The 25807-nt window shown below is 37.5% G+C and overlaps 3 protein-coding genes across 4 annotated transcripts; 2 read left to right on the top strand and 1 right to left on the bottom strand.

Moving 5' to 3' along the window:
• The first annotated feature begins 674 nt into the window (after positions 1-674).
• Positions 675-5299, top strand: LOC140164224 (cytochrome P450 4F2-like). Its single transcript, XM_072187479.1, has 8 exons — positions 675-816; positions 1274-1443; positions 1915-2045; positions 2907-3165; positions 3501-3697; positions 4021-4154; positions 4553-4700; positions 4954-5299. Exons 1-8 carry the CDS (start codon positions 675-677, stop codon positions 5132-5134), a joined length of 1362 nt encoding a protein of 453 aa, XP_072043580.1. The 3' UTR covers positions 5135-5299.
• Positions 5289-19938, bottom strand: LOC140156743 (adenylosuccinate lyase-like). 2 transcript variants are annotated; one of them, XR_011859587.1, is made up of 11 exons: positions 19661-19938; positions 15719-15922; positions 14703-14827; positions 14132-14350; positions 13287-13377; positions 12884-13101; positions 12269-12359; positions 11359-11448; positions 10581-10757; positions 8335-9693; positions 5289-8227 (listed from the first exon to the last, which is right to left on the bottom strand). XR_011859587.1 is itself a non-coding variant. In XM_072179695.1 (10 exons), exons 1-10 carry the CDS (start codon positions 19850-19852, stop codon positions 9607-9609), a joined length of 1494 nt encoding a protein of 497 aa, XP_072035796.1. In that variant the 5' UTR covers positions 19853-19938; the 3' UTR covers positions 5289-9606. The 2 variants fall into 2 exon arrangements, 1 of the variants encoding a protein (XP_072035796.1); XM_072179695.1 differs by having other exon boundaries at positions 5289-9693.
• Positions 19939-23211: 3273 nt separating this feature from the next.
• Positions 23212-25330, top strand: LOC140164230 (uncharacterized). Its single transcript, XM_072187489.1, has 2 exons — positions 23212-24407; positions 24682-25330. The coding sequence occupies exons 1-2, from the start codon at positions 23212-23214 to the stop codon at positions 25328-25330; spliced, it is 1845 nt and encodes a 614-aa protein (XP_072043590.1).
• The last annotated feature ends 477 nt before the right edge of the window (positions 25331-25807 follow it).

Consider the following 25807-nt stretch of genomic DNA (forward strand, 5'->3'; position numbering starts at 1 on the left):
AACAGTATAGGGATATGACTAGTTAACGTCGCTGTGTGAAAAATAACCGGCCAATATTAAAAGTACTCTTCTAAAGTTCTAGAAAATATAGTTTTTTAACATGTCCTAAATTTTTAGCTAATTTAGATGTTTGGAAATATTCGTACTTTGGTGTTTTAGTTAATGTTATAGGTAATAGTACATTGCCTAGTTAACGTCGCTGTGTGAAAAATAACCGGCCAATATTAAAAGTACTCTTCTAAAATTCTAGACAATATAGTTTTGTAACATGTCCTAAATTTTTAGCAAATTTAGATGTTTGGAAATACTCGTACTTTGGTGTTTTAGGAAGGATATGTAAACGACAGATAACACCAAAAATATGAAGAAATTATTTCTAAACCGTGTTAAGTCAAAAATCATTATGTTGCTCATTTTCAAGAATGCTGGTTTACAAAAAGCACGACATTGTCTGAGTTCGTGAACAAAGCCACACATAACATTGTTTCCTTTCGTTTCCTTTATAATTGGTTACCCAACTGAAGCTATGAATACCAGCTTTATTGTGATATCGCACATGAAAACAGTCACTTGTGCACAACCAGAGAAGATCCGATTTAATCAGTTGAGCTGTTTCAATGAGTGTTATCTTGGTTTAATAGCTTTTAATGGGGTTAAGTCCTGCAAAGGTCGAGATGAATTCTACTGTAGACATGACTGCATCATGTGTTATATACGAAAACAATGAGAAAGCCCTACAAGTGTGGATAACACCGTTCAACCCAGCAGTATTGGTGTACCATCCAGATACCATGAAAGAAGTTTTCAACAGGGCAGGTAAATAAAAACAATATTTCACTTTCAAGTTTCATGACTTCAGTTCGAAATTTACGTTCTGTCTATGAATTGTGAAGACATTAAAATGTTGGTCTTAACCCTGGAATTATGAAAAACCTTTGGGCCTCATTCATAACTGCTAACTATACATATTTAGAATGGTAAACACTTGAATTGTTTGTTTTTGTACAGGGTGATTCAAAATGAAGTTAACTCATATGTCTGTGGCGCTTTTGTACGATATCTAGGCGATATCAGCTGTAAATGAAAATATCATTGTACATTGAAAAGAGCAGAATTCTGAACGTCTAAATTAAAAAGTGTTGTATTTGCTTTTAAACCCGAGTTAGGCCTATACTTATTTTAATAAAACCAACCATTTTTGTAGCTGCATACGGTTTCACTTACCATGCGTGTAGTTAAGACCACTCTTTTAAGAATGTTTCTTTTGTTTCAGACCCTAAAACATTCGCCTACGATCCTATGAGGCCATGGATAGGTGATGGTTTACTGGTATCCTCTGCCAAGAAGTGGGCACGAAATCGGCGGCTATTGACTCCGGCATTTCATTTTGATATTATAAAGCCTTATGTGAAAGCATTTGTGGAGTCGACTCACAATTTGGCGGTTAGTGAACAGACTGGGTTTTTTTGTGTTCAGTTACAAAATAGGCCTATGTAGTAGTACAGACCGTATCAAAATGTTTAAAAATGTAAAAGTCTGGCCATTTCAAATCCATCCAACGGTGCGTTTGGAAAAAGCAGGAATTTAAAACAAACAAACAAAATATAACATGTATAGCTTGGCCAAAAATGGTAGGTGTACTCCATTAATTTCTTTAATCTGTTCATCGAACGATTCTTTTCAGAACCAACATGTAGGTTTCGGACACTTTTTTAAGTTAGGTATAATACTGTTACGATCAAAAGAATCTCGACGGTGTGGCGATTGCAAAACCAATAGGAACTTAACTGCTGTGCATTATAGTGCATTGTACTACATAAACTTACGTGTACGGTTTGGGCACAGATTCTCATACTCTGCACAGCAACATGTAACTTCAATCTGAAGTAATACTATTTTTCTTGTTCTGAACAGATAAAGTGGAAAGATTCATATCATAACGACACAGCTAGCTCAACAGAAGTCATGCACGATATTAGTCTGGCAACACTGGAAAGTTTGCTGAAATGCGTCATGGGTGTTGAAGGCGATTCTATACAAACGGGGTAAATATGTCATTTGGATTTCGTCCTTTTTGAATGCTTATTCAATGATTGTTTTCCCTTTTATGTTAATTTGCAAACGAAAATCGATGATTATTTAGTTCCCAGGGTTGATAGCAATCATATAGCAATTAAATAATTATGTAGTTTGTATAATTTCAATTCATTATTAATTAGACTATTCATTCCATGATCCAGAGGTAATTTGTACTCTTTCTGGGTTGTTATTATTTGTGACTTGAACAAGTTACTGAACATATTTTAAGCAGCTAATTAGCATTAAGATTTTTGAATAATTAGGTATAAAAATGAAGAAAATTTTGATCAACCTGTATACATAAACAAACATCGCACTGCATAAACTATATATTTTCTGGTGGGCTTTTTCAAGCCCTTTTTGATTTTGACCTCCAGATTGAAAATGCTCCTGAAAAGAAATAGGCAATTCAATACTATATAACATGTTCATTAAAAAGTTTATTTAAATTAAGCGCCTTAGTTAGCGTATTTTGCTGCAATCCCTTACACGTGACTTTCGTTTGATCGCCTATTGATACACACGTCCCGAGTTTAAGCGTCAACACGATATTGGTGCAGGAACCAATTACACGTTCGCATTGAAGTAAATAAGAGCAAGAAAACCAATTGATATAATACGAAGTTGACGTAGAAGTAACTTTACAAACTTGCAAAGGTTCTGCTTTATATCCTCTATTACTAAAATAAACGTTTAACGACAGAAGGCATAGTCTTTCTTCGTAGCCTTGAAACGAACGTGGTGTGAATTTGATTTAATTTTGAGGAAAAAATAGGATTGACTCTTGAGGAATGTCATATGGACTTTCTTTTCCTTTTGTTTTCCAGGGAGAATCACCCATACGTTCAAGCGAACTACATTTTGACAGAGCAACTGTTTGTGCGTTATGTTAATATTCTCTACCAATCAGACCTAATCTACGCCATGAGTCCTGATGGTTCTAAATATCGCCAAGCACTTAAGACTGCCCATGAATTCACGAGAAAAGTAGTACGTCGACGAAAGGAATGCCTTCATCAATCCAAATCTGATACGTCAAATCGGGAACGCCTGATGCCTTTCATTGATATACTTCTTCAAGCAAAGGTTGAATCCAGTACAATAAATCGTGTTTCATAATATACCAAAGCAATTACATGCATAGGGCATACTACTAATTATTCATCAAATGTTGCTAGAGTCCCATATACTACTCATTTATTCTTTAATTTTTTATTTTAATCAATCTTCCCTTTGGTGACCCATCAATTCCCATTTGCACGAAACTTTATGCTCTCTTTCTACTATCATTCATGAGATTAGCTGATCAGGATGAAATTGATGAGTACAATTTACACGGTTTGATTCACCTTCCCATCTTTAGCTATATGGGATGTTAAGAGAATCACTTTGAGAATATAATTGTATCCATTACCTTCTAGGATGAAAATGGTGTTGGTCTAAGCGATCAGGAAATTTATGACGAGGTGGATACCTTCATGTTTGAAGGTCATGATACAACATCATCTGCATTGTCTTGGATTGTATACAACTTGGCTAATCATCCAGAACTCCAAGAAAGATGTAGGAAAGAGGTGGATGAAGTTATAGAAGGAAAAGGTGACGACGAACTCGAATGGTAAGCATAGAGAAGAATATATTCATCTGAACATACCAAATTTTCCTTCATAATTTCCTATGAAGTTATTTTGCTGCATTAAAGGTGATTTGCTACATGTATTATGTTCCCTGTAACTTGCATCTCGTGGTAGTCGACATCGGTTGGGTGTGGTGTGTCCAGGTTTTACTACCTTTGTCTTTTCAAGCGAAATGTGAGTTTAGTGAAATGAGAGTTAGTTTTCCCCCATTACATTTTTGTACCTCATAATAACTGACATTACTTTATACGTTTTAACCACTCCTCTTAATCCTGTAATTGGGTTCTTTTGTTTTTAATGACAGGGACGATTTGACAAAATTGGAGTATCTGACACAATTCATAAAGGAGAGTATGAGGCTTTATCCTCCTGTACCGGCCATTGGGAGAGAAATCAAATCGTCAATAAAATTACCAGACGAGCGAATTATTCCAGAAGGTAATATTGACGCCGTATACAATTAAGAAATATAAGCGATGGGCAAATTGTGCAATGTCTTTCAGGGGTAGACTAGCCAGTGCTCTGGCTCGGGAGGGGGGCAATAAATTGTTGTTTGAAGGCATTATTGAGAGTAATGTAATGTGGATATATCCAGATCCAGAAAGCTTCTGTAGCCCGGTCATGTCTCTTCTATTTTCCATGTACATGTATTGTTTCTTCGATGCCATCCACATTGGTGCTTCACTTCTCACAAAATCAATTCTTACGTCTACTTTTTAGCAGCGTGCAAGCAAACAAATAAATGCATTGGTGCCAAGATTTAACCTTTTGCCTTCACTTCCAAGGAAAAATCAACTTGTCAGTTAACTAACCGTTCTTGTTTCTTGTGTTTACAGGGATGAGTGTCATTATAGACATCATCAATCTTCATCACAATCCAAATGTATGGAAGGATCCTGAGGTTTTCGACCCAGAGAGATTCTCAAAGGAAAATTCCAGCGCACGTCACTCTCATGATTTTGTTCCATTTTCAGCGGGGCCAAGGTACGTGTAACTATACGGCCACGTCCATGGTATAACTTGGTAAATGTGATAGTAGATTAATAATCTTTACATGGCTGCTCATTGTCCCGTGCAAAAGAAAAAAGGTTTTTTGGGAATTAATTATCCTTCCATATACCCCAGGACTCTGAAACTTTTAAGGCTGGACCAAACATTACCTTATCATTAGTGAATACACATACCTAGGCTAATATGGAAATAATTGTTTGACATTTTTCTTTTCATTTTTTTAAAGGAACTGCATTGGTCAACACTTTGCAATGTCTGAAATGAAGACGTTTATCGCTGTGCTCCTACGTCACTTTCGTTTTTCTCCTGACAGTAGCAAGCCAGTTAAGCGGATAGTGAGCGCTGTATTGAGAAGTACAACTGGAATTCATGTATATGTAATTCCCAGAGAAAAAGATTCAAACTGAAAAGAACATGCTACTTGATATGATTCAGCAGCCACAATGTGCATGAATAACTGTGCATCGTTACCTCAAATATATGTGATATACATACTAAGCACAAGAAATTAGTCTTTTTGAGACAAAAAGAAACATTCATTGCAGTACAAAATTAAAATCATATCGTATTGTGATCTGATCACATCAAGATTTTATTGCATCCATCTACTGAAATACTGATTTCAAAGCAGAGTAATAGATCTGGAGACATAGTCTGCATAAATTTCACACTATTAAATTGGAGGAACAATCATGGAATGTGGTACTGGTTAAGCAACGTATGTAATGTAGAATTTGTGGAAAACACACTTTTATCCTATATCACTTCAATGGCTTGCTACAAAGTGTTTCTGAAGTGGTACAGGAGCTAGTTTTGGTTCCTTTACTTGATAAATTGTCTGCTTAGTGCCAGAAGTGGGTAAGTGAAATAGCTGCCTTGTGTTAGATGAGTACTACATATGCTGTGGGGAACTTGCCAAATGTGCACTTACCAACACCTGGCACTAAGCAGTCAAAATATCCAAATTGAAACTTGGAAACACAAAGTATGGATTTTTGTCAATAGCGTCCTTTTAGTTGTTGTTTAGGAAATACTGCAATTTCACCAAAATTCATGATCTTGATTTTTGTTCAAGAATGATTAACTATTACATCCATCCCTTCACCCACACAACGTGGGTGTAGGTGTTTGCCAGGAAACAAGGACACACACTTGCACTTCACATTTAAACCGTAGACCACTCTGCAATGGGGGGACTATCCTCAGTTTCTGGAGGTATTTGTGAAATACGTCCTCGTTTGCTACGTTATATTCCACACACACAAAAATATACAAACAAAATGGTGGAAAACATCCTCTGTATGTCAATCGCGTACAGATTCAGACGACCACGCTTGCATAGTCCTACACAGCAACCACGTTTGGAGGCAATTACACGACGGGTGGTGGGAATTATCGACAGACAAAATCGCTGTACTTCCTAAACAACATCACTAAATTTGATGAAATAATACTATTGACTATTACAATTGCAAGTAACAAAGGAACCCAAACTAGCTCCGATAATAATCTTCTAGAAACATCCTCTAGATCATGTGTTCCATACCAGTGAGTCATGTGAAGCTCATTTTCAACTCATAAGAAATGGGGTTGCAAGGAATGTTGGGAAACCGAATGATAATACCATATATCGTATACATTGTGGTAATACCATACATTGTGGACATTATATACATGCATGAAAGTATTATGAAAATGCCTTCAAATCTTATGCTCCGATTTCAGTACATAAAGAACAATATTTATGCATTAAATGATTACTGAAACTTTGAGTTTACAACATTGCCACATGAGTATACTGAGACTATAATACAAATACTTCAGATGCAATTGACAACTTTTTTTGAAAGAAATTCAAAGAGATTAGCTACTAATGGATCTACCCCAAAAAACGTTTTTGGAAGGGGGTACTTGACATGTTTATGAAAAAAGAAAAAAACTATGTATTAGACATATTGTCAGAGTGGTGATACTCTGGATGAGCTGAATTTGGTTATATGGGTAAGGCGTCCTGAGGGAAACATTCCACCAACTTTGGTGTTTAGATCAATTCATGTGCAAGCAGTTAGGAAAAGTAATATTTTACAGCCAATCTCTCACAGTTCCTTTAAAGACATAAAAAGTTATCAAAAAACCCTGTACTTTCACACAATTTACTGATATTCAAAATATTCATATTATCTTAAAAACTTCCTGTATGTTTTTGAAACATCTACTACAATATATAAAAAGTTCAGTGGCCAATCATGATGTGACCCCATCAATTAAAATTAGTGCAATGTCACCAAAGTGGGTTTGAATGTTTTCATTATTGGGACACCTAAATATAGACTAATCCAATTTCACGCATTCCTAAACCTCAATGGCAGCCATAGCTGGCCCCCCCTTAGGTCTATTCCACCTTAAATGTGAAATGATGTGGCCTTGGCGGGGATATTAAACTGGATTCCATCACCCGTGTTACACATAGACAAAAGAATGATGAAAGTTTACAACACAATACAATTCAGCATCGATTTTTAAGCGGATTTAATCCACCCAATTGGGCAGTAACAACAAAAGTTTGGTGCAGACGGGACCCAGTAATGGCCGACTGAATTCTGACCGTCACTTGGCTCGTTAGATTCATCTATATAGGTGATAAAATGCTGTTCACAACAATGCAAAAATATACTCTTGCTGACATTTTCTAATTCTGAATTGATAAGATCATATATATGTCAGCTTACTAGCAGAATCACTCAAACATGCAGCATATGGACCTCTCTTACTAAACCTTGTAAAACCTAATAACAAAATGTATAACTATATAATATTTCTATCAAATAAACAGTTATTTCCTTTAAATCACATGTGGGCATCCCATGTTTTCTTTTAGTACTGCATTTTACTTGTAAACAGCAGATATATATAAAATAATTTCTACTGGATTGGCAATAAAAATATACTTCACACAATTCTTTCCAACATGCCCAAACAATGATTTTATGTATCTCAATTCTGTCAGTTTAGCTGTAACACCAATTACCCCATTATAGGAAGCAACACAAATCTATCATTGAGGTACACAATGTTCAGACGACTTGTTACAAGATATTGTCATATCTCTGCAAGCTCAATACATCCTGAAGGCCACATGAGCTTCTCAATGAGTCGTATATCATACACCAAGTTGGTTCCTACGACCATGGTCATGTCTGTTTGGGTTACGTTTAGGGTTAAGGCTAGAGTTAAGGGTTGGGTTAGCTAGAAATAGTACAAGTGTATGAGACTGATAACAATTGTGCTCCTATACTTTCACATTGGAATGACCATGGTCGAAGGAACCAATTTGGTCCCATTATATAACGGTCTCAACAAGGCAAACTTTGGCTTGACACACAACCACAAGCTCTTTCTTACTTTACATTTCATTTCTTAATTAAAATGTTGCAAAATATCAAACAATATAGTAATTAAACATTTATCCTTTAAATAATTTGGTGCATACTTATAGGTAGCTGATCAGGGCAACGTACAGTTGTCGGCTATGCTTGCCTATTAAGTAAAAATGCCCAATCCGCTATATTTGGTGACCCCCCCCCCTGCTTGACCAAATCACTTGTGCCTGATTGAAGTTCATCAGAGTTATCTCCCTGATTTCAGCTGTTAATGGCTACATACGCTTGACCTAAAAAAATACTGGCTCTAAAACTGAGAAAAATAAAATTTGGTTCTGGACATACCTAACTCGAGCAATAACAAAAGCAAATATCTGTTTACCACACAAAATTGATCAAGACATGTAAGTGTGTAACTTAGTTTGATCTTTATATTAAGGAGTCTGTTCATCTATGACTCACTGTTTCACATGATGACATACAAGAGATGAGAATTGTAAACTACAACATTAAACACCAAAGATATGTTAAACATGAAGATTTTTGTATATAATGATGTTATTCAATATCTATTACGATTTTATATTAATTTCAAAGAACTTTCTTGTTATTCAAGCTTCCAGCCTACACTAGTTGCCCTCATTATATATGCCATATGCAAAACATATATGTCCTGATGATGGCAAAAAATATATGCTCAGTAAAACAAACACCTCTAAAACCACTTTCTTCCTTGCTGCAATTGTCCATCTGTGAATCTTATTCTAAACTTCTTACATTAATAATTTAATTACAAATAACATGCCATAAATATGATGTCACCAATACAAAAGACAGCGTCACTTGTAAACCTTAACATTTTCTTATAATTTATACATATAACTCCTTCAGTTTACAACAGTTAGACATCTATGACATACATAGTGTAAGACAGGGTATAGCTTGTGAGTTATGTCTCTGTCATCCAGCACACAATTCACAAAGATTGAACACCCCTAAGACATTGCTCAAGCATGAAAATTATAATAATCACTTATTGAAACACTTGATGCTAATATTGTACAATTAATATCCCCATGACAAATATTTTGTCAATAGCAAAAACATAGCCCTTGTAATCAAAATAGTATTTCAAGCCTTGGGATGATCTCAACAAATATATTTAATAGAATGAAGGTTGATTAAAACTGGAAGGTTTGAATTCATGAAAGCTCAAATTTTTTGTTTTGTTCAAAACTTGAGACACACTTAACTTGAACAAAGTCAATCAGTACACTTACTGTGGTTCATCGTCCCTTTGAAATCTGACGCCCGAACTGGGTGTTACTTTTGTTGCAAATACTGTGACAAAGGCTATTATATTAATGCTTACAATGAACTGCAATTTTATTTCTCATGTATGTATGTTAGGTCAGGCAAGAGTGAAAGTAGATATGAAATGCAACAAAGATATGACAAGAATCAGCAATTTGTTGTTGTGATTGAGACTTGCCATGAAATCATAAATCTAACTGAGAAATCTCATCTAGGAAATGTGCAAATGGCTTCAGTGTAGGGCGTACTTCCTCACTCAAGAATTTAGACACCTGAAATATGAAATGGAAGAAAATAATGAAGTTAACATTGGAAGCATCTTACTACATGCTAATATATAGATATACTTAGAATTACATCCATTATCAATTGAGAAAAACAGATGCGTTGATAGGTTTTCATAGTTAGAGGTTAATAACTGCGCATCGGTAATATGTTTTGGAACAAAGGAATATCCCCAGATATTCCGAGGTCCAATTTTTCACAATGCCCGACATATTACCGATGCAAAGTTATTAATATTATTCATGACCATCACTTTCATCTCTTCACCTCTTCACTTTAAAAATAACAAAACATTTTCCTCAAAAGTTTGTAAAAATAAACAATTTTTACATTTTGCCTTTCAAAAATCGAACAGGCTAAAACAGGACGACCAATAACAGAAGTGCAAATCAAAATCTTTGCAAATATGATAGCGCACAATCCAAATACGGTGACCAGTGCGTGCGCAGTTTGTTTGACACACAACATGGCGCAAGCGGAGGTTACTAATATTTATGCTGACAGTGTTGAGGTCCACTGTTGAATATTAGTAACCGCATTCAGCGTTTGCATTTTGGCAAATAATTAAAAAACAATTGCATCGCATGTATCACGTTTATTCATGAGGTTATGAATAATAAATAATCAAAATGTTTTCCATATTTACAGTATAAATGATAAAATAATCAATTCCGCAGATATCCAGCCACCAAAAGCATAATATTAATATCACCACAAGAGGGTTTGACAAATTATAAAATAATAATAACTTTCATGAAATTCATACGCAAGATTTTGTTCTCATTAGGAATTGGACTATGGACATTCTTCCACTTGAGACAAGAATCTAACCAAAATCTATTTTATATTTTGATATCCTTCATTTTCATCTCACCTGTTGTTGGGCTCTACCAGTAAAGGTTGATGGATTAAGTAGTTTATCTAGTTGGGCATGGATGGGTGAGAAGTATGCCGTCTTCTTGATTCTTTGCACCATGTCATTATCTCCACCTGCTTGTTTCACTACAGCTGCTGCTTGCTGGGACAGTGTCCTGATTTGCTCATGGCACTCCTGTAAAACACAGTATTGAGTTCAAGTATTGATATTAAAGCCTCATGCAAAAAGTAATGTTTGGTTACCCAAATTGGAAAGCTAGGAAATTTCTAATTTTAATTTTTATTCACACTTCTAATCTAATATTGGAAATTCACAAATTACAAACATTTTTTGAGGGGAAGTTCAAATTTTCAAATTTCAATAAAAAGACAAGAGAACATAACAATTTAACAGATATTTGTGAACATACTAGAGTGACCAATAAAATTTGTTTCATGTGCGCTAATTAACTACACAAAGTTTTTGAATGCATAATTGGCAAATTCCTTCATTCCAATAAGGATCATCAGTGTGACGTTTTTTGGGTGAATCAATATAATCACCTTCATGTATAAAAGAAATCATGTGATAACCTAGAGTCAAGTACACAGATTTGCACCCATGACAATAAAGGGAAATGCAACCGTATATATTTACCAGCTTTTACCGACAATATAGTGAAAAGCTGATGGCATCTATTGGCATAAATAGTTAACTGTCCTATGAGACATTTTTTCTCAAGGTTTTGGATTGTATGTTTAGGCTATAAAACCCCTACATATGTTGGTACACACACCTGTCTGTTGCCTCCCGCCTTGACCATAGCCATGATGATGTTCTCAGATGCCATAAATGGTAGTTCTTGCATCACATGACGCTCTATTACCTGAAAATCAATACCACAATAATATAAGGAATTAGTTTTCTGAAATACAATGTCATTTTCCAAATTTTTCAAACGATAATCCAAAATATTCAAATCAAATTATTTGTGATGAACACACAAGAAATTGAAACCAACAAATTGTGAGCATATAATTCTTATAGTCTTTTGGGCCAAGTGCAGTCAGTGACATCAGTCAGTGCCTATTCCATTGCATGCAGTTTCATCTTGATCGGTCAATCATGCACATATGCATTTAAAGATGTTGGATTAATGGGTGCATGAAACACCTGCCTCAATGCAATGACATCACCGAGTGCCTAGGTCAAAAGCACTACCCGTATTTCCTCGAATAGTTGCCCCCCTCAAATAAATGCCCCTCCACCACTTTTTTCAACCAAGATGTTTAAAAAATGCTGATATTTCCATGCTATCTTATGTAGTAAGCTTACCAAGTTGCTCACATGGTCGATAATAGCAGCAATAATTGGCGAAAATCTGCATCGGAAACCCGGAAGTGAACCAAAAGTCAGTGTTTCTAGTTCATAGTTTGTCATTTTAGCGTGACTTTTAAGCTTACCTAATGATTTTAACGGGAATTGTTGTGTTAAAAATGACCTGTAATAAACGCCCCCCGGTTGGAAAATGCAACTATTCGAGGAAATACAGTGTATATATATAATGCCACAATTTAATATCAAATCATACTTGCAAATATTTTGGAATTCAATAACTTGGCAAAATATGTTTTAATTATATATATTATAGGTGATAATTAAAACTAGTTTATTATTTACATCATTATGATATGGGTCAAACTTACTTTTGGGTAAACAACCAGTCCTTCTGACACATTCTGCAATGTACTCAACAAGATATCTGCTGTGAGGAAGGCTTCTGCTAGACATATACGTCTGCAAAGAAATACACAGGATGATTTGCTAAAGGTATGGAAAAGGTCTAGCTCTGTTGGAATTGGAGTCAGGCTGGTGGGCGAAGACCGTGGCAAACATTGCAAATGTACCAAGAGGCCAAAGTTACAAACAGCTTTTTGGAAAAGATTGAAACCCCTAATTAACAGAATATTTGCAAACAGGTTTCGAAATAAGCACTTATCGTCTTGTCCTCTTGTCCAAAAATCACTGGGGACAACCATATTGAACTATGTACTTATCCCCTGGACAACCACTATTTGGCACTCAAAAACATGACATATATTTGCTTTTGCTTTTCTTACAATAATTGAATGACATATCAAATCATTGCACAGAGGGTCTGCCATCAGAGTTAAGACATGACCAAAAGTACATAACATCTTGTACCAGTGGGCATATTGGCACCACATTACTGTACCTTTTTCAGCAATGTCTCCTTGTCTCCGGTATCTCACAAAATTAGTTGTCCATCTGTAATGGGTCCATAATCAGTTATAACTCACCTATTAGCACTGTCATCCAATGTCCTCTCAAACCACTGAACAGACAATGTCTGTAATGGGTCCATAATCAGTGTCATAAGATGACGAGCCAAGGAACAGCACCTCTCACTTCGCATTGGGTTACGTTTGTATGGCATAGCACTGGATCCTATCTGCTCCTTCTCAAATGGCTCCTCAACTTCCTTTAGATTAGCAAGCAATCTGATGTCTGTGCATATCTGCAATATTTGAAAAAGGTGTGAAATTGGAGTTTATTATCACTGCACACCATCCATCTTTTTAAAAACTGCATGAAATTATCCTATTCATCTATGATTACTGGTAACTGGTGGTGACACTGTAACTTGTTAAAAGAAAGGAATATACTGTATCCATAATTTATCCATAGCATGAACTTGTTTACCTTATGTACAGATGCTCCCAGTCCAGCCAATACTGCCAATACATCTATGTCAACTTTACGGCTGTATGTCTGTCCTGTCACCAAGTATGACCTGTTGGGGAAATCAAATTGAAAATTACATTTGAGTTTCCCTTGCATTCACATTGATGTATTTCCATTGCATAATGGAAACACTGATTTATTTCCCTTGCATCATACAAAAACTTATTATCCAAATTTAACACTGCTTCATTCTCCAATTGACACTGACAGGACCAAGAATAACATAAAATATATTTTTGTAAAATTTTCACTTATTCACACAGCAAAGAAATTTCACTTGCAGTTCAATTTTCGTGGCTCATCCGAGCATCAGCCATGATGGCTGTTGCTGGTACAGGACTTTTTTCTGTGAATCAAATCATGTGATTGGTCATATGACCTGATTAGGTTCTTGTAAGCTGGTGGGATATTATCAATATTTGTTTATTTTGTCAACAATGACACTATTTAAAATCTAATTTAGAAATTGAGTACTTCAATACAACAATTTCACAGAAAATAGGAAAATGTTTTGCAAGCATCACCTACAATTAATGTCTATATTATTTAAGTCATCACTAAAAAATCTGCTTTGAAAATCTAATTGAATGGGCTCTTCCAGTTGAAATCCATACATCCCTATGAACCTTAATGGACCTATGAGACCTTGATCTCACACACAGAGAGTGTGAATTTCGAATGTAGTCACCCATTGAGGTAGTCCCATTTGAAATTCACACTCCCCATATGGGAGATTTAGGCTATGTCTTCCATAGAGGGTGTATGGAATTCAACTGGAATGATGGTGAATCTAGCACACTTACTCCTTGAATCCAGCCATTTGTGTAATCAGTTTATCTAACATATCCACCTTGTCACCATTGCCTTCAAACAATGCCAAGAAACTAGCCTGCGTACCCGTTGTTCCTTTCACACCACGGAACTTGAGGTCATCACGAGCTCTAGTAAAGTTTCTCAAGTCCATACAGAGGTCTGAGATCCATAAAGTTGATCGTTTGCCAACTGTGGTTAGCTGTGCTGGCCTGAAAATATTAAAAAGATGAATTGATTTGTATACTTAAGATTGATTTAAACTGGTGCATTTTTGATGATTGCGAGACTTTCCATAATAAGTTCTTTCCGATATTGATCATTCTCTTTCAAACAATTATGCTTAAATAACTACTGGCAGTGGCAGACTAAAACAATGTTTATATCATCCGGCGTGTCTGCATGTTTTAATTCTCTTAGGCAACACATTTTTTTGTTGCTAAATGGTGGTGAACAACAGTGAAAACATTGAATCCCATATTAAAGCATTGGCTGTGATTACAACACACTTGATCAAATTGATCTTACTAAAACTAAATGTGATCCCAGGGCTGCATAACTTACTGGTAGTGTGTATATCCCAGTGTAGGTAGTGCCTTGTGCTCATCAGCAAACACTGAAAGCCTCTGAATGCATCTGGCAAGCTTGGGGAGCAGAATGTTGAATGCATCTCGTATGACAATCAGATCCTGTCAAACAAAAAGCAAATTAAGTTGATTCAACAATTCAAAACTTCTCACAAATTGTTATGGTGGGTATGTTTGTCTTCTTTTCCTTCCCAAGTCAAACTTTTGTTATGCTTTACTTCAGTCAACCAGAGAAACATCAGGTTTTGGAATCACCAACATTACAACCAAAACATTTGAGAGCTGGATCATCCAAGGTCAGCTGCTTGAGGATGGTGCTTAAAGGATGTTTCTGGCAATCACAACATTATGGCTTATATGTTAGAAAAATAATTATCAAGCACGAATCAGATGGTTTAATTTAAAACAAACTCATATTGACTATAAAAACAACCGGTTCTCAACACACGATATTCAAAATTTCCGCCGCCGAAATTGTCTATTGCAATGACGTCATGGTTATTTGTGCTCAATTGTTGTTGTCAGCCTTCATTGTATTACTGGGACGTCATTGCACTAGACATCCTTTAATGACCTGCTGGTATTAGTCGCATTGTTTATGATTCCATAGCCAAGGGTAGCGCTAGGCTGCATTTTGGGGTCCCGGACTCACCAAAATACAGTTCGGACCCCCTATTTTTAAATTTTCTGCGAGTTCAGTGGTTCCTGAAGACCCCCCCTGAAGATCCCCCCCCCCCGCTTTTTAATCTAGCGCTGCTGCAGACATACTATTTATGCTGCATTTGTGCAATTTTGACTCGCCAAACTCTACTACGGAACCCCAACTTTCAAATTTTCTACAAGTTCGGGGATCCCTCACAATTTGAACAGATATCAGAAGTACATGTATGTAGTGTTAGAAATTCAAGTTATTATTCATATTTATGTACTTAAAGTATTAACTGTGCAGACACATATCCAAAGTTGATTTCCCTGATGTTTTAAAACACTTACAGTATTATCCCCAACATAGCACGAAGTGGCCCCAAGATGTATGATCGGTGCTGCCTTGGGGCAACACTGAGCATATGTGTAGACATGCGCCATCACATCGTGTCGTCGTTTCTTCTCCTCTATTGCTGCCAACTCAAAGTCAATGTTGTCCAGATTGGTCTCCATCTCTTTGAGTTGTTCATCAGTGATGTGAAGACCAAGAGTCTGCAATTAAACATGAAAATAGCTTAATTATTTACATCATAAACAGTTAATCATTGAAACCCCTCTTTTGACAAATTCTTAATCCTACCGAACGTCTTATGCACTCTAGCAACAATTTTACATATTTGCTGCTTAAACTTCTAATTTACAAAATTTCTGGTTTCAAAATATTTTGCTTTTTCTGATGCTATGCACTTTTACATGCTTAGTGGTGCCAGGTGGCTAATTAAGCGTTAGCTCGAAATTATATCTTATGTTATTTTTGATAATTGATTAGGAAATATGTTTTCCAAAAATTAGAATGCATAACTTGAAATTAACCTTTGTACAAGTCTTTCGGCTTGATTGTCACAGCATATGAAAAACTCTCAAAAAACTTAAATTTGAGTTTCATTACCAGTTAGAACTACAGAATTAGGATTTTGCAAAGCGGGATATTTTTTAATCCCAAAAAATAGTAGCGTATGTATTTTTCTGGAATGGGGCAGTTCCAATAATTGAAACTCCCGGCTCCGACCTTTTTGTCACATCATTTTCCGTGTTGTACCTCCGATTCCGTGATTTTCTTCCGTTTTCCGTAAAACAGAAAACTTCTGACTTCCTCCTTCCTTCCTTATACGTGCTTACCTCAAATGGCTGAGTATCAACGCACAGGCTTTACGTGCACAGTTTTACCTATGCACGATCCTGGAACCTAGGATTGATTGCAGATATCAGAACCGGGGATGGTCCCCCTTCTCTTTTCGAATAGCTCTGACACTTAAAGTGCACAGGGTTTGACTCTTCCTGTACACGGGACCAATGGCTTTACGTGACTTCCGAATCACGGACGTCACACATACACTACCTATATCTGCACGTGCTAAGCAGTGTATGGGGGCGAGAAGAAATTCTACAATTAAATTCATTCTGTGATGGAACTAACTTAATTGAAGGATTTCTGACCATATAGGACCTTTTTGGGAGGGAAGAGAATTTTCACCTAAGGCAAGCCCAAGGCTCGAACCCTCGCCGATCGTATCTCCCGGCCGGCAGCGCAACGCCTTAACCGCTCGGCCATCTCGCCCTCTAGTATAAGACACATACCCTAAATCATGAAATAATGGACACACCCAGACATATGCCTTTAGGTAGGTATGACAGGGAAACCTCAGTTAACACATTTGCTAGTCAGCCAAAATGGCCTAAACCGGCAATACAAATTTACATTGAAATTTAAAAGAACCGCTTGCTCAAGGAAACCTTCATAAATATGTTGTCTATACTTCACTTGACCCAAATATATGATTTTTTTTGGTGATGAGAGACGCATACATGGAATTTCAGAGGATTTTGATAGCAGTTCCATTAAAAAAAGCTGCTATCGTCATGAGACTAAGATCTAGAAACACCCCCGTAATGCTGTTTTGGGGAATTTTGCTAGCAGAATCTTTTTGATGAAAGTCAATCTTTGACTAGATGTAACTTTGCTACGGAAAGTGCTATGACAAAAAGGTTTTCAGTGTTGGCTTTCTTTAATTTGATATATAAAATGATGCAGTTTGATGGCAAATTTGAATTCACTTGGCATACCTGTACTTTAGTTTTTTTAGGTACGGTACATATTCTTGGGAGCATAACAAACACCAAGTTGTGCTTTGGGGGCACACCACTAAATCAATGCGCCATTTGTGTAACCCTAATGAGTTCCGGTAAAAAACAGAAACTTTTTGAGGTATTTTGGGCTGGTCTTTAGACTTATTAATCAGAAAGAGTGGCGAATTATAGCTTTAAAATAAAAGTGTAAAGCCTATACATAAATTTGAGTCGCCAAAAACGTCGCATTTTTATAATTATTGAGAAAATAGGTCCGCGAATTAAAAAATGGCAGAATCGGGTTTGCAGTCTTGAGAGCATGTCAAAAACAGTGAGGCGCTATTCAGTATTCGCGGCCTCGAAGCGGAAAACGAGGTGGAAGGACCCCATACATTGAAACATATGTTAAACTTTCATCGATTTGCAATCGACTGGTCATCATAAATTTTTTTTTAAACGAGTCCAAAAGGCCTCAAAATGAGCAAAGAAAACCGGTGTTTTTACACGTGTTTCAATGGGAAGATTATTTAGTGGTGTGCGCCCTTCGAAGGGCCTAGGCGTAAAATCGTGCTCTTGAGAGATTCAGCCAAAATTGAAGTTGGCTTTCGATTAAATTGCGTTTTTTTAAATTTAAATAGATAGTTTTTATGTTAGTGAATATATTTAATGCGTTTTAGATGCAAGCCGCGCTAAGTTTATTCTCTCAGAAGCCTTCAAAGTTAAAGAAACTGTCAAAAATTGTGAGAAAACTAAGATTTCTCAGATTTGACTGAGCAAAATTGTCTTAAAGTGACAAATCGGCACAAGTCTTTAAACCTCTCAAATCTTAATTATTTTATAAGGGGGGGGGGTGATTGTTGTAAAATCATTAATATATAGACCTTTGCCATTATGAAACCTAATTTCTTTTCATTTTAAACCGGTTTTAAGCAGATAAACGGTCAAAAACTATATTGAGAATTGGTATTTAATGCAAATCTAGGGAAATAAGCACAAATGGTCCCTATGGTCGCATTTTTATAATTATTGCGAAAATATGTCCGCGAATTATAAAAATGGCAGAATCGGGTTTGCAGTCTTGAGAGCATGTCAAAAACAGTGAGGGCGCTATTCGTGGCCTCATAGCGGGAAAACGAGGTGGAAGGACCCCCATACATTGAAACATATGTTAAACTTTCATCGATTTGCAATCGACTGGTCATCATAAATTTTTTTTAAACGAGCCCAAAAGGCCTCAAAATGAGCAAAGAAAACCGGTGTTTTTACACGTGTTTCAATGGGAAGATTATTGTGGTGTGCGCCCTTTTGACCTTTGACATGCATGCATTCTTTTGTCGAGAGTGACATGGTCTTTCCTTTGGCTTGACCTTGGCAGACTTGACTATATAATCTATGCTTCAGTGGTCATGAAAGGATTCAATAAATAACCTTTGCCCCAATAATCCCAAGCTATTGTCAGAAACTGCTCAACGGAAAATGTATCATAAGAACTCGGTCTCCAAATGATAGTCATAAATGGCCCATAGATAAATGACTAGTATCATTGGCCATATGGAGACTGTCTGACTCGAGAACTCTAGCTTCGAATTTGCACACGATAGTTACGCATTCGATGCTAGAGTACTTACTATGGTTTTTCGATCGGACAGCGGTGCAATTTTTTACACCGGAGGTTATTTATTCTGTTAATGTTGAAATTTGGATGAAAGTTATTTCGATGAGTCAACTGTATCTTTTGAGCAACATGTGCATATTTTGGACAGTTTAAAATTTTGCTGAAGTGTAATTTTAGCAACATTTTGATGCAATCGCCTGTCGTGATCGGGCCGTGTTTACTTCTGAACTTCCATTGCTTTACACGGTGTCATGCTTCAGCAAATCCGACTATATTTTGAATGCAAAGGTCTCTAGCCTAGAATGTGAAGCTATCGGTGAGCTATTCTTGGCTAGAGTTCTCGAGCAACTCTGTCTCTGAGACTGAGTTCCGCAGTACATGTACTAGGTCAGACACACCCTAAAGTAAACGCGGAGGAAATGCTATTTATTCATTCACTGATATTAGAAACAAAACCTGTAAATTTCTATCATTTTTAGCTTCTACAAAATACACATACCATTTGTATGAATGAGTGTAATAACATTGTACATGTCATGTAAGCTTACCTGTTGTGCTTTTGCAAGCCACAGCCACAGTTTCCTCCATGTGCTGAATTTCTTTCGTTCACTGAAATTGAAGGCCATCTCGGCGCTAGCATAGCGTGAAACCAACGGCGAACGGTACTTTATAAGCTCATCGGGTCTTTCTTCATCTTCTTTGGCCCTCTTTGGCGATGATAGCGTGCGATTTGATGCCATATTTTAAGAGATTTTGTGGCACAAAATGATCAATTTTTTAACAATAACTCGCACTAATTCGCGGGAGACTGGTAAATAAAGCCCGTAGCCCAGTGCGCCCTCTAATAACCTTTTACCCCAAAACATCCAGGAGTAAGGTAACAACCCAAAAGTTCGATGAAGCCCTATAAACGAAAGTCCTTTCGTTAGAAGGCTAACCCCCTCCCCCCTCCCTTCTAACGAAAGTTTTCAAATATCGAAAATTCCAACCCGGATTCATAGGATACAGGACCGTCGCTATGGTGGATGGGGATGTGGAGGAGTGCAACAATGCAATGATATTGATCACGTTTATGGAAGAAACCAATATTCTATTTTATTTTAAAATATTTGTCTTCATACCTTTCTGGGAACGAACAAAAATTATAACTTGCTGAATATTCAAATAAAAAAAAGAATCAAGGTGCGGTACAGCTGATTAAAAATGAACTTACAAATTGCAGGTTGCGAGTACTGCACTCTAGTATATTGATTTGAAATTATTTCGAAGCAACCACTGTAAAATGTCAATATCGTACTTCAGAAAATACTAAAATTTATATATTAAATCCTTAAAAAAAGATCAACTTTGACCGATGTTATAACTACTTTTTTACAAACGTAATCGGACTTTTTGACCCCTTCCCTCCTATGCCTCCTTAACGAAAGGACTTTCGTTTATTATAGGGCTTCATCGAACTTTTGAGTTGTTCCCTTAAGGATGAAACTTTTCAGCCATGAAGGTTTATGTTTCCCGGTAATGTTTACTTCAAATGTTGACGTGGGAGTCAATATTGGGATAATCAGCTTAATCTAAATCTCCTCTCTTTTCATCTTCTCTGATTGAATGTAGGAATTGCTTGAATCTGTGGGATTATCTCACCTAACAATGACAGATATAAAATCATCAATCTGATCGCTTTCTTAATTATGTTAAACGTCGTCTTTCATGTAGCATTCTGACACAGATTTAGCATTATTATTATATATTGCAATTGTCATTATAATTTTGTTATCGCTGAGCCGACATTTAATGCCGCATAATAATAGAAGTTGGTAATAAAGAATATCTGAAGGCCAGTTTGCATTACCATCTGACCATGGACTCACTCAAAACGCTACTGACCTGCAGCTGCACTTTTTATTGTTATGCATAGTCGTGGTGGAAGCAGTCGTTCGATACTCCATTTTTCAGTAATGTCAGATAAAACCACATCTTTTAAACATAATTCTGGTGTTAAAATTAGAATTGTGTCTATTAAATATTTTCGCTTTCAAACTAATATAATTTCGCCGATTATTTATTAAGGCACATCGTACCATGGAAATAACAGATAGTCTATTTCCATGATCGTACACAGGGGTCGCGCATCCAGGCCCTCCATTCAAAACAGGCGGCGAATGGCATGATAGAGCCGGCAACTTGTGAAACCGCCCGGCCGTATGGCATTTTCCATATACTCGGTTAGTTTTGTGGGGTTCATTATCGAACCCCAACGGTTTTAACATGTATTTATATTATTTATTAACATAGGCCTATTTGTTTGTGATATTTCAAGCGTTTTAAAATTTCAAAATAATCCCATTCAATTACACGGTTGACGATGAAAATGTACTGAATTTAGAAGCTTTTAGAGAATGCACTGCGACCACCACCTGATTAAAAAAAAAATCCACTTTGCGCGTGTTACGGGTAAAAAACACAGGTTTTTATGCTTTTTCGATCAAATTTTCACTGGTGGCAAATGGTGGTCATAGACCACAAACCTAGATGGGCATGTTGGTGTTTTGGAGGTATCTGACCCCTGCAAAATGTTCCAAAAATGTTCCCCTGGTCATGAAGTTTGTTGTCACCACACCGAGTTTGAGTACCATATACTCCTTATAGATGCCTAGAAAATTAAATTATATGATTTGACCCAGATAACCTTTGACCTGACCCCTGAATAGCGTTCCAAAATGTTCCCCTGGTCAGTAAGTTTATTGTCACAGAGTTTGAGCCCTGTAGGCCTACCCCTTCAGATGTTCAGAAAATGCATTTCTAAAATTTGACCTCTGCATGACCTTTGACCTGACCCCTGTAAAATGTTCCCCTGGTCATGAGATATGTTGTCACTGAGTTTGAGCCCAACACCCCTTACAGATGTCGATAAGGCAATTGTAAGATTTTACCCCCCTTAATGACCTTTGACCCTAAGTGGGTTAGTTTGAAACAGTCACGGTTGCACATGCAGGTACTTCTTTTGAAAGTCCTAAACAAGGTATAGCAGTCGTTGATAGGATATGCAGCTTATAGAACACGGATACCTCATGTGGTATACCACTGTTACCCGGGGGTCACACCTTCTTGGCATTTCGAGATAGAGACCCAAAATGGGAATATTTATCAGAGTCTTATGAGGAGTAGCACCCCCGGTGGGGAAATTATTTTTTTTATTATATTCTGTACTTTTTATCTTTTTCATTTGACCCCACTGCCATGGGGGTCATATCTTCTTGGAATTTCAAGATATGAAAAGGACCCAGGTCTAACGAAGAGTGTCACCCCCGGTAGGAAAATTACTAATCGGGGTGTCATATAGCGTCTTGGATATTAATCACGTTTAAGAAACAATAATTCTATTTTATTTACAGCAACCACTGTAAACTGTCAATATCGTACTTCAGAAAATACTAAAATTGTACAATTATATATTTTAATATACATTATAATTGTATAATTTTAAAAATCCTAACACCACCTACACCTCAATGCAACATATCAATACTACTAGTAATAAATTGTGTGTTTTTCATTGAGAAATGTGTAATTGATTTTCAATTTCTCTCTTTACCTTCTTTACTTAGGAAATCTCGACGAAAATCGTAATTTTTTTGTTATGATTATGAGTTGGGGAGTTGGTTAAAGGTCCTGATCACGGGAACACGTATTTTCGAAAACCTCCGCCTTGGTTACCTTTTGCATGTACATTTTTCCTTGGTTTTGGAACTCCGATTTGTTACTATTTCCAACAACAGCGTTTATTCATCATCCTGGACTATTTGTGGCTGATCCACGCTCAGAAGTTTCCCTTCTGAGATCAATTATTTCTTCTTTTGCCTTGTGGAATTTTTCGCGGGGATATCGCCCAGCGGCCATAATATTGGACCAATGCTTTGTTTACATTGATCAGCTAGCGTATATATATGATATTGTGCTGCCTCAACCTATAGCATCCTACAAAAGGTTTGATGTCCTCCTTCTACCTCCGTTGGAACTAAGGTCAGTTATTTGAACCATATTTGATATGCAGACTTTATCAGTGTTCCTGTTCCTGCCAATTTTGGCTACCAACTTTGCCATGTCTGACCAATATGACACTCCCTTTGAAGTGATCCAACCAACCACCTTGAATATGGACTCCTTCATGTGGTATCCAGCCGTAAGCTTTTCTGAATCCAATCACTACTCAAACCATAAGTTCTTACAAGCCCCATGGATTTCCAGCCTGCATGTTAATCATACTAAATCTTTGTCATCATATCTGAACAAGAAATCTGTATTGTTGTACTTTGCCATATTATTGATTGCTCAATCCCACGATACTGAAATGAATCCCGGACCCTATGCCCCCAAGTATCCTTGTGGAGTTTGTAAGAAGGCAGTTCGATGGTCTCGTACACGGACAGCCGTAGCTTACGATACTTGTAACACCTGGTATCACACAGACTGTATGGGCATGTCCTCATTAACCTACCAGGGCCTAAATAGATCAGATGTGTCCTGGATATGCGCGGCCTGTGATACTCCCAATCATTCATCCTCCATTCTAGATTCTTACCTAAGTGAAACTGAAACTGAAAACAAGTTCCAAGCCTTGTCTGACTTGGATACCTCTACCATAAACTCATCTGTGGATTCATCCTGTCACCCTCCTGTTCCATCCTTTGAAATCAAATGTGAAGGTGTGCAGAAGCTCCTGTCACAGATTAAACCACACACAGCGTGCGGCCCAGATAACCTGCCAGCGTATCTGCTGAAAGAGTGTGCAGAGGAGTTAGCTCCTGTTTTCACCCTGCTCTTCAAAGCCACGCTTCACCAGGGAAGGATCCCGAGTGAGTGGAAGTCAGCAAATGTAACACCCATCTTTAAAAAGGGTGATAAACATAAGCCCGAGAATTACCGGCCAATATCACTCACTGCATCCATTGTTTGTAAAACCATCGAGCACATCATTCACAGCCAAATAATTCATCACCTGGACAACCATGGTCTTCTGGCAGAAACCCAATTTGGATTCAGGAAGAGGCGATCCTGCGAATCACAGCTGTTGTTAACCATCAACGACTTGGCTGAAGGACTTCGTGACAAACACCAGATTGATACCATCCTCCTCGATTTTTCGAAGGCTTTCGATCGAGTCCCGCATGAGCGCCTTCTCCAGAAGCTTCACCACTATGGAGTCCGTGGTCATCTACACTCTTGGATTCGTGATTTTCTGACAGGAGTCACAGACGTACACAACAAGTCACCATCGAGGGGAAGAAGAGCAGCCTGGCAAACGTCACTTCAGGGGTACCCCAGGGCACTGTCCTGGGCCCCCTGTTGTTCCTAGTGTTTATAAATGACCTACCAGAGCATGTATCATCAAGTGTTCGCGTCTTTGCCGACGACTACCTCCTGTATAGAACCATCGAGTCACAAGATGATATCTCCATCCTTCAAAATGACCTGAACAACCTTCAAGAGTGGGAGAAGAAATGGCTGATGTCCTTTAATGCCGACAAATGTGAGGTCCTGAGAATATCCAACAAAAGAAATAACATCCTAGGAGCCCAGTAGCCTATACAATTCATGGGTCAGCACTTCGCACTGTAGATGAGGCCAAATACCTCGGCGTTACCATACATCGCAATCTGAGTTGGAAACCGCACGTCAGCAACATCTCGAAGAAAAGTAACAGCACCCTTGGCTTTTTACGTCGTAACCTGAGGAAGTGTCCACCAAACATCAAGGAGAAGGCATATAAGACCTACGTGCGCCCTACTTTGGAGTTTGCTTCCTCGGTATGGGACCCTCATACAAAAGATCAGGTGTCCCAGATTGACATGATCCAAAGACGTGCCGCCAGATTTGTGAAGTCTGATTACAACCAAAGACACAGCGTGATACAGATGTTGGCACGTCTCCAATGGCAGTCTCTGTATGAACGACGGGCACACAGCAAAGTCATCATGCTGTACAGAATCATCCACGGCCTAGGTGCCATACCAGCAGCTCCACCATATCTTTTCCCATCAACCGAATCAACCAGAGGTCATCAGCACCAGTTCAAGCAACAGCACTGTAGGATCCAATCTTTCCAGCACAGCTACTTTCCAAGTGTTATCTGCATTTGGAACACGCTACCAGCATCAGTGGTCACAGCCCAGTCCCTGGAGATCTTCAGGATCCGCTTGAAGCCACTAACTCTCCGTTAACCAGCTCCACCAGGCTTTTTACTCGCACTCTCCAGCACCAGTTTTGTAAAGGCAGCGTACAGGGTCAAATTATTGACCTCTGATATTTGGTCTTCACCTCCAGTCGTTTTGATGCCAATGTGACGGCAATGATGCAAAACCAAGGGACAGCAATTTTTGACACAAATTTTTGAATTATTCCATAATATTGACTTTAGAAGTGGTTTTAAGCATTTAAACCTTCTTAGACATGATATTTACCCCAGTCAGTGGTAATTTTCACTTCCCACACTTGCTCACAAAAATACTACAAAATCACTCAAATTCGGTGCGTGACATCGGGACATGGGGTTTTCAGGGGGGTCGTCAGATATTGAAGAATTTTTTGACTCCAAGAAATTAATTTTTCCCCACTTGGATGTTCTTAACTATTTTTATACATACAAAAGTCCATGACTAAGCCAAAAAGAAAAAAAATCCGCTTTTAAAACTTTTATG

The sequence above is a fragment of the Amphiura filiformis genome, chromosome 1 (assembly GCF_039555335.1).
Source record: "Amphiura filiformis chromosome 1, Afil_fr2py, whole genome shotgun sequence".
Classification (NCBI taxonomy): Eukaryota; Metazoa; Echinodermata; class Ophiuroidea; order Amphilepidida; family Amphiuridae; genus Amphiura; species Amphiura filiformis.

Excerpts from the sequence above, each read along its gene's own strand:
- LOC140156743 (XM_072179695.1), bottom strand. The coding sequence starts at position 19,852 with ATGGCATCAAATCGCACGCTATCATCGCCAAAGAGGGCCAAAGAAGAT. Across the intron at positions 10,758-11,358 it reads AGGCGGGAGGCAACAGACAG|GAGTGCCATGAGCAAATCAG; the intron begins GTGTGTGTACCA and ends TGTGTTTTACAG. Across the intron at positions 9,694-10,580 it reads CTGGTAGAGCCCAACAACAG|GTGTCTAAATTCTTGAGTGA; the intron begins GTGAGATGAAAA and ends TTCATATTTCAG.
- LOC140164224 (XM_072187479.1), top strand. The coding sequence starts at position 675 with ATGAATTCTACTGTAGACATGACTGCATCATGTGTTATATACGAAAAC. Across the intron at positions 2,046-2,906 it reads GGCGATTCTATACAAACGGG|GGAGAATCACCCATACGTTC; the intron begins GTAAATATGTCA and ends TTTGTTTTCCAG. Across the intron at positions 3,166-3,500 it reads ATATACTTCTTCAAGCAAAG|GATGAAAATGGTGTTGGTCT; the intron begins GTTGAATCCAGT and ends ATTACCTTCTAG.
- LOC140164230 (XM_072187489.1), top strand. The coding sequence starts at position 23,212 with ATGTCTGACCAATATGACACTCCCTTTGAAGTGATCCAACCAACCACC. Across the intron at positions 24,408-24,681 it reads AGGGGAAGAAGAGCAGCCTG|GAGCCCAGTAGCCTATACAA; the intron begins GCAAACGTCACT and ends ATAACATCCTAG.